This window comes from Leishmania infantum, chromosome 18 (genome assembly GCF_000002875.2).
Source record: "Leishmania infantum JPCM5 genome chromosome 18".
In the NCBI taxonomy this organism is placed as follows: Eukaryota; Euglenozoa; class Kinetoplastea; order Trypanosomatida; family Trypanosomatidae; genus Leishmania; species Leishmania infantum.
This window is the reverse complement of record NC_009402.2, coordinates 645,346-653,692: the sequence shown is the minus strand read 5'-3', so window position 1 is coordinate 653,692 and position 8,347 is coordinate 645,346. Positions and strand designations below refer to the sequence as shown.

The following is an 8,347-nucleotide window of genomic DNA, read 5'->3' as shown; positions in this document are numbered from 1 at the left end:
ACAACCACCGAGAGGATGAGTTATGTATCCACAAAACGAAAAGAGAGTTCTACTTAGATGCTTTATGACGTGCAGGGGATTCACGCGTGCGCAGGCGAGCTTTTCTCTGCTCTCTCGGATCTGGTGGGAACAGTTGCGATGCAGGCGCTGTGACGCTTCGCCGGAGAGAGTGGGAAAGAGAAGCGAAGAGCTGGAGAGGCGGTGATGCACAGAGAAAACAGGAAAAGCTACAAGGTGTCGAGATTGTAAAGGAGATCAGAGAATAGGCTACTCGATCGCTATATTACGTGCTTTTCGCGAATTTGGTGGGGTTTGGGGAAGGCTGGTTGCCTAAAGAGGTGTATCGGCCCTGATGTGAACGGCTGCTCAGCTGTTGCTTTTACGCCACGTCTAGACTGCCCAACTTGTGAATTGGTATAGCCGCGTGGAAGTGTGGTGTAGATGAGGAGAGTAAGGGTTGGGCAGGTGGCAGAGACCTCACGGAGCCGTTCGCGTGCGCGGGGGTGTACCGGGGAAGAAACGAAGAAAAGGGTACGAAACACTTTGTTGTTGTAGCACTAAAACGGCGGTACTGCCGGTGGTGGTGGCGGGCGTGAGCGGCGTAGAAGATGCGCAAGCATTATTGGTTTGGCCGTGGTGTCGTCGTGCATGCGCGCGCGTGCAGGGGAGGGGAGAGGAAGGGTGGGCCGCATGGCGCGGAGGCAAAGAACGTGCAAAGAAAAATAGGAAAAAAGAGAAAGACCAGTACGTGCACGTCAATGACGGAGGTGAAGAGAGGACGTCGAGGAAGGCCAGCATGGAGGGGTGCGTAACACTTCCTCGGACTCCGCGAAACGTCGGCTGTGTCGTTTGTGGACGGCCGAGACCATATTCGCCTTGCCTGCAGGCAACGGCGCCTTGCTAGACGGTGACTATGAACGATGCGCTGAGACCGCCGATTCAGTGTGCCCGGCTTCGAGCAAAAGGCGTGCGAATGTCACCCCAGAAACAAGCAAACGCCCGGTGGATGCGTACGCGCGGATTTATCAGGAACGAAACAACCGCCGCTCACTCGCTGTAGTGGTAGCCGTTACGTCACGCGCATCAACGTTTTGTGCGGTTATGCGTATGACAACCGATAAGCACAGCTCCGCTCCGCATCCCGCGGCAAGCGTGTCGTCCCTTCGCGCCCGCGCCGCACAGTGACTTTCCACGCATCACGAGCAGCTGAAAAGAGGAAGAAAGAAAACAACAAGAAACGGATGTGATGACCTGGTCGTGTGCATCGAGGCTGCCGCCCATCATATGCGTGCGTGTATTCCTGCCTCAGAAAAGGTCCGTTGGAGGACATATATGCGTGAAAGAGATACCAACGTGTTATCTCTGCCCCAGCGATGGACAGTCACGCATGTGCAGCACGAGAAGCGCCGACAACTAGATTGCCACTCCGTCCAGTGCCTCTCACACGAGCACCCGCGCGCTCCTCTCTGGCTCTCTTCAGAACGAGACCAGAGCCGCACGCCTGCGTACGAGCAACGGGGCCGCCGCCTCGTCCCTCGTCTCCCTGCCATCGGTCGCCTTCACTTCCAGCCACTGCGCATGTCGCATGAGAAATGCTTCGAGCGCTGCAGGCGGTGCTTGACGCAGCATGCCAATCAGCCCAACCGTGTTCGGAGACGCCAGTGGGGGCATTTGTGAATGTGCGAAGAGAGAGCGCACGTGCTCCGACGCGCGGTCCAACACCACCGGCAGCGGCTCCCACACACGCGCGGAGCTGAAGCCGTACAGCAGTGAAAGCGAGGCGTGAAAGTGGTCGTCCAGCGCGCTGGAAGCCGCATACCTACGCACCTTTGCACCGTCCTCTTGCACCCAGCAACAGCGCCCGCAATCACGCAGCAGCATGACGAGTGCTTCGTCGGCGGATAGGCCAGCAGCGGAAGGGCGACGGACAGCCAAGGCCAAGCTCTCTTCTCGCTCCTCAGGGGTCAGCTTGGATAGCAGGCGTGAGACTGGCAGCCACACTGGGCGCAGCTGCTTCACGAGGCCCACCGGCATTACCGTGCTCTCCAGCTCTGCCGTGCAGCCTGGTGACAGCCAAAAAGGGCGCAGTCGCACTCTACGAGAGGTCGTCGGCGCACGAAGCAGTGAGAACGGGATCGGCGTGCGCACCTTTTCGGACGACGTTGTCGGCAAAAACGACGCGTCCGCGGCCCTCCAAGCGAGATGGACGTTTTCGGGCGCAAGGTCAGGACAGTAGTGGATGCGGAGATGGTCCAGTGGCACGTACGTGTCAAACGGCAACACGCACAGTAGCCTTGCCCACCACGGCCACGTGTGCACCGGCTGAGTGGCTAAGGCCAGAAACGGGTAACCGATCTCGCCAGTCGGCACCGAGGACAACGCGATAAAGCCACCGCCGCCTTTGAGGGCGGTGGGAGTGGAGCTCGATCCGGCACCTGTGCTGGCTCCTGCTTGTGCATCAGGGGAGCTCAGCCGCATGGCGGTGGGCAAGGCTGCAGGCGATGCAGCCGCCTTGGCAGTGGCGGGCATGGCTTTGAACGACCTCACGCTGAGTAGGCTTTTGATGGGCCTCCGCACACGCATGACCGGAAAGGCCTTCGTCGTATCGCTAGACTGCAACACAGTGCCGCCGCTCCTGGGGCCGCTGTGAGTAGCACTGTCTTGGCGGTCGCCTGGGTTAGCGGCGGTGCCGGTGCCGGTGCCGGCGTTCGTTGGTGCTGGCGCTTCACTCGGCGTTGCATCGGCACCACACTGCTCACACTTGTTCGCCGTGTCAGGGTTCCATGCCGCGTAGTGCGCGTTGGCTGCGCCGCGCTGCGCGTGCTCGAGGGTTGGCGCCAGTCGGATCTGCATCTTATCCTCCGACCTCTCCACAAAGTACATGTAGACCCGACATACCAGCGTGCGCATGCTCGTGCGCGCGCCAACAAGCTTCAGGATAGCGTCCGACGGGCGCAACTCCTCCAAAGGGATGAAAAAGGTGGGCACGCACTCGACCAGGTAATCCAGCATCTGCATCGGCGTGATCCAACCACGCGCCTCGGCCATGGCGGTGTGCAAGGCTAGCCACTCGGCTGGCGTCGACGGGCGAGGGGGACGCACCGTGCGCACCGCACCAGCAGGGCCTGCTAGCTGCGTCGCAGTCGAAGGCTTGCTCCTCACGACCGCCGTCGGCGGCGCTGGGGCGTCATACAACCGCTCGAGATTCAAGTCGTGCGGCTGCAAGCCTGTTCCATGAGCCTGTGTCGCCGCCCTCCCACTAGCACCACTGAGGCCATTGTAAGGTATCTCTTGAAGCCCAGTCGCAGCCGCCAGCGCAGTTGCGGCGTCGGCGCTTCGCCCCAGCGCCCCCTCGTCCACATCGCCTGACGCAGGAGGCACCTCCTCCGGGCCCGCCTCCTCGCCGTCGTCTAGCGAAATCGTTACCAGCCACGGCTCTGCATCCTGCGACGCGTCGTAGTCCGCCGGGGGTGGCATGTACGAGCCATCCCCGGCGTCGCACAAGAAAGAGGAGAAAGCCGCCACCGACGACTCCTTGTGGTTGGTCCAAGCTGCCGCCTTTTGGCCCTCCGGAGACCACAATGAAACGGAGGCGGCTGCGCAGCTGTTCGAGCGCTGCACTGCAGCACGAACGAGCGCCGTCGAGTCTGCCGTGAGCGCCACATGACGACTGGCTATGGCGTAGGTCTGCTTGAAGCACCGAGCCAGACCCACTTGTCGAGCGCGCAGCTCCTGCGCGATCGGCCCCGGCAGCGACGCACGCAGCACTGAAATGGGAAGAGGGGTACCGTCCTCGGGCAAGAGGCTCGCAATGGTCGGCCACCATGCCTGCTCGGGGGTCGTCAACGATACGCCATCGCGGGCAGCGCCAGTGCCTGATGTCGGAAAAAAAGGGTTAGGTACTGCGGCGGGTGTTAAGCGACGCCTCGATCGCTTTACCGCGGAGTGCGCGGCTTCAGCTTCATGCGCTCTTGTCTGCGACGAGTAACGGCTGCCACATAAATGCCTTAGCTCCTCGCCCAGCACCATCGCCGCCACATCGAGGTCGACAATTATGGCCTTGTGGTCATCCTCTTCGCCTCCACCAATGGCAGATGCTAGGCCAGGCGCTGCAGCGGTGGCAGCGTCTGCGTTGAGCGGCGAGGTTGACGAGCGACCTCGCGCTACGTGCCACCTACCTGTATCGGGGTCCTGGGTGCAAGTAAAGAGATGCGGGTGGAGCTGCACGAAAGACAGCACGGAGCCGAAGAGCTCGCTGATCGCCTCCACGTCAAGTGAGCGGGTGAGGTCAGTCAGCAGCACGGTCGAGCCATCGGCGGGCAGGGCTGCCAGTGTGTCTTCCACGAGCGCATCAGCTGGCAATGGCACCGACGCCGGACTCTCAAAGGAAGGAAAAGCACCGTCCACGTGAGCACCAGCCTCCTTGTCAAGATGGGCAACCCCCTCGCTGCACGTGCCGCCGGGCTGGGGAGCGGCGTCATCGGCCGCCGCATTAGAAGCCGCATTTAGCAGTAGTTCCTCGTAGGCCTGCAGGTAGTCATCCTCGTCATCATCGGCGCCCTCCTCGTGCGCGTACGCCTGCGCGCTGTAGGTACGCGCCGTGCAGCCTATGGCGCCGCTCATGCGCAACGAGAGTTCTGCGCCTCTCAAGTACGCACGAATCAGCCGATAGGGATGCTGAGAGCGACAGGAAGAGATCCGAAGCGTGCAGCGCGCGAGCGTGTGATAACTGCGGTATTCATAGAAGTCCTGCCATGGGGGCACACGAGCAGCAGCTGCTGGTGCTGCTGCAGAGGCGGCGTCAAAGCAGCCACCACAGCATCCGGAGCAGGAGCGCCCTTCTATCCAGCGGTGAATACAGCAGCCCTTGAGAGTCCGCCTCATTCTGATGCACCGCGTATGCACGCATAGACGCACAAACAAACTGCACCCCGCATTCACCCCTTCACGTGTGTGTGTTCACCGCTATGCGGAAGAATGTGCGCGGGTGCGGTGCGTACCCCTGCTGCCCTCCCTCCCTCCCTCCTCGTCCTTTCTCGATGTGAGCGTCTTCTGGTGTAGGCAGCGAAGTCGGCCTTCGCGTGTGAGGCGGGTGTATATGGCACCAAGCCAACGGCTGTCCGGCACCGTCAGCACCACGAGCAGAGAAGCAGGAGCTGTTTTCTTGTGTCTTCGCAGATGCGAGAGTGGTGAAAGGGGGTAGGGGCGGTGGTGGGTCGAGCAGAAGGTAGCGTGCGTGCGTGGATGTTGGCGATGCGCGCGTATGCCACATCGACGCTGGAAAGGGTACATTCACCAACGGACTCAGCGCCCCCGCTCTTTCTGACCGCGAGAGAGAGCGAGTGAGCGTTTGTGGGTGGCTGGGGGAGAAACCTAAGTGAAGATTTCAAACGGAGCAGAAGGCGACGTGGGAGACGCCGTCGTTGTCCTCTTCGTGTCTCTGTGCGCCCCCCCCCGTTGCCCTCAGTTTCGGGCATCTACCCATCGCTTTTCCTCTGCGTTGTGGTTGCGGATACTCGTATAACTTACAGATCGCTCCGAGCGGAAGAGACGCGTGTGTGCGCCAAGCCATGCAGAGATGAGTGGCCTGCGTGCACGCTGTGCGCGAGTACGTGTGCTTTCCCGCGGGGCTTATACGACAGAGAAAGGCAGCCATCCCTTTAAGTAAACCAAGGTGGCGACGGCAACAGCTGGGCGGATGCGTGCGCACTGCAAGGCAAGCGTAGGCGCATACACGCAAGCACTGTACTACGCTGAAGCCCTTCCCGGTGAGGGTTTCCACAGGATGCCGAGGGTGCGGTCCCAACACAGTGCGCAGCAGCACCTTCAAACCAACGCGAGAAATAAAGAGAGAAGTCCAAGGCAGAAAGACAGACGGGACTGGTCCGTTGTGCTGCAAGCAACGTGAAAGTACGGGCATGTCCCTAGCGCTCCGCTGCGCGCTACGCCACTACCTCCACCACAAGTGAGCAAGAATCGCACTCGCACCTCAGCGTCTGGGCCGAGTACGTCAGTGGCACATCCTCGTCCTCGCCACTCCCTGCCGGTGCCTCGGGAAACAGAGCCACTTCATAGACGCCGCCACAGCGACACTCACGCTGGTACACATGCACGCGCTGCCCATCGCTTTCATCACCGTCCATCCTTCCACGAACAAAGTCGTCCATCAGAGAGTAGGTATCACTGACAGCCCCAACCTCGTGCGTCAACGCCTGGGAGCGGGTGGCATCGTAGGCGGCGCGCAAGTACGGGTCAAGCAACATCTCCGACGCCTCCTTCACAATGTGAAAGGAAACAGGAAATTCTGAGCACGACGTCGTCCCGCCGCCGCTCGCCCTTCTAGCTGACGTCGTCACCGTTGCCTTGTCAGGGTGCGTGCGCAACGCCATGCGCTTGAAAGCAGCACGAATGTCACTAATAGGGGCCGACTGCGGCACGTTGAGGACCTCGTACGGCGTCCACTCCGCGTGACTCCACGAACACGCCGCCGCAGACATGACGCGAAGGCCCTATTCCGGAAAGCGCGGGTGAAAGGGGAGGTATATCTCGGTGTGCCTGCACTGCTCCGCGGAGCAGCGGTGCCTTCGAAGTTTTGAGAGGCCACGTAGGCACAGCAACACGCCGTGCAACAAGGAGAGGAGGGCAGGGGGTATACAGCGCAGATGAGAAAGTAAAGAGAAGCAGAGAGAGATCAAGCAACTCATCACAGCATAAGGCGGGGGCTTCAGCAAAGTCCTTGATGCCGTCGCACAGTCCCCATCAAAGTGGGGCTGCGACGCCAACACAGGCAGAGCGCGTGTGCTGGCGTCTCCCTCGTCGGCATGCTCGAGGAAGCCATCGTTGAGTAGGCCGTGCACCCACCCCCATCGCTTCGACTAAGTAATTCGCGCTCCATCAAGCCATCCGAGGATGCACGATACGCAACGCCACCTCTCCAGGTAGGCAGCCGCGAGCGTGCCCGGTTGAACCGGGTCCTCGCTTCTGCACCACAAACACGACGCCTACATTGCCCTTTCGCGGTGCCCTTCGCCGCTTTCTTCTTCGTCTGCCGACACGCTGCACCGATTCTGCTGAGAGCCGATCAAACCCGTCCCCGCCTTCCTCGTCAAGGAGAACAGAGCGAAGCCAACACGAGAACCAAACGAGCCCACGCCCAGAAAAAGCAGGGCAACGCAAGAGCAACGAGCGGCGGAAGCTAACACTCCCTCACCCCCGAAGAAGAGGGGAGCTGGTGCGGACGGTCAAGGCAGAAGGGTCAAATAACCCCGTGCAGAAGGAAGAGAGTGAGTTCGACGCACACGTCCCCTCCTCCCGCTATTCGCTAGTCACCCCAATCGCCCCTCGCATTTAAGCTCTCTTTCCCATCGGCGTCTTCACACTATACCCACGTACAAGCCAACACATAGACAAGCATGCACAACCACACCTCACTTGCCGCTGTCACACTGCGGCTAAACCCTGGTCGACCAGATGGAGCCGTCCTGACACCGAATGAGGTCATGCGTCTAGCGGGCTCGTCTCGTCCTTCATCGTCCCTTCTGCGGTTACGTGCCGCGCGGCCGGCGCTAGACACACTCGGCTTGACCGCATGCCTTGACCCAAAGCGGGGCCGCCTTCAGTGTCCTCATCGAGGGCAGAGACAGTGGTGCAGGTGCATGCCGGATGAGACCAGGGAGAAAGTCGGTCACCCGCAGGTCAGGGCCCTCCCAGGCCCCGCACTCGGCATGCATGCCATGCTTTTTCCCCCTCAGCCTCTTAAAGCCGCGGCATCCCACAGCATGGCGTGGGTCTACGCCGCACTTCTTCAGCGCCGTGGCCTACCGAGCCGAAGGCGTGAGCGTCGAGCCCACAGACGCCGCCCCTATAGCGGCACCTGGCTGGTGCTGGGCCGCCGTGTGGGGGCGCAAGTCCACGCGGTCTGCAGTGGAGCGGTGGGGACGGCAGTCAGGCTGCCGTGGCTGGAGTTTGTGTCCCAGATGGTCGCGCAGTCGTCGCGAGGTACGTTGCTCATGTGGGTTGCGCAGATCACGGGTCAGTGTCACAGAGACAGTAGGGCACGGGGCCACACCATTGGGCACGTGCGGCTGCAGGCGAGGGGAAGGGGGCACGGTGAGCCTATCCTTTCCATGTAGAAGCGACGCGGCCGGTGGCGACGCTCTGGTTGTAAATATCCAGCGGCGCCCCTCTTTCCGTGCGTCGGTACAGCCTTGACGCTCTCACAGCGAACCTCGTCGAGGCTCGGGGCGGGGCCGTAGTCGACTTCATGGAGCACCACCTGGAGCACACCAATCGTGAACGGCCTGAAAGGCGCGGTGGTGGGTCTCGTGGTGGGACGCGATGGGGGAGG

At 61.3% G+C, this 8,347-nt stretch overlaps 2 protein-coding genes across 2 annotated transcripts; both read right to left on the bottom strand.

Moving 5' to 3' along the window:
• Positions 1 to 1,476: 1,476 nt before the first annotated feature.
• Positions 1,477 to 4,623, bottom strand: LINJ_18_1480 (conserved hypothetical protein; the record flags this gene model as incomplete). The annotated part of the gene is made up of 1 exon (XM_001464924.1): positions 1,477 to 4,623. One exon carries the CDS (start codon positions 4,621 to 4,623, stop codon positions 1,477 to 1,479), a length of 3,147 nt encoding a protein of 1,048 aa, XP_001464961.1.
• Positions 4,624 to 5,942: 1,319 nt separating this feature from the next.
• Positions 5,943 to 6,497, bottom strand: LINJ_18_1470 (putative chaperone protein DNAj; the record flags this gene model as incomplete). The annotated part of the gene is made up of 1 exon (XM_001464923.1): positions 5,943 to 6,497. The coding sequence occupies one exon, from the start codon at positions 6,495 to 6,497 to the stop codon at positions 5,943 to 5,945; it is 555 nt and encodes a 184-aa protein (XP_001464960.1).
• Between the last annotated feature and the right edge of the window lie 1,850 nt (positions 6,498 to 8,347).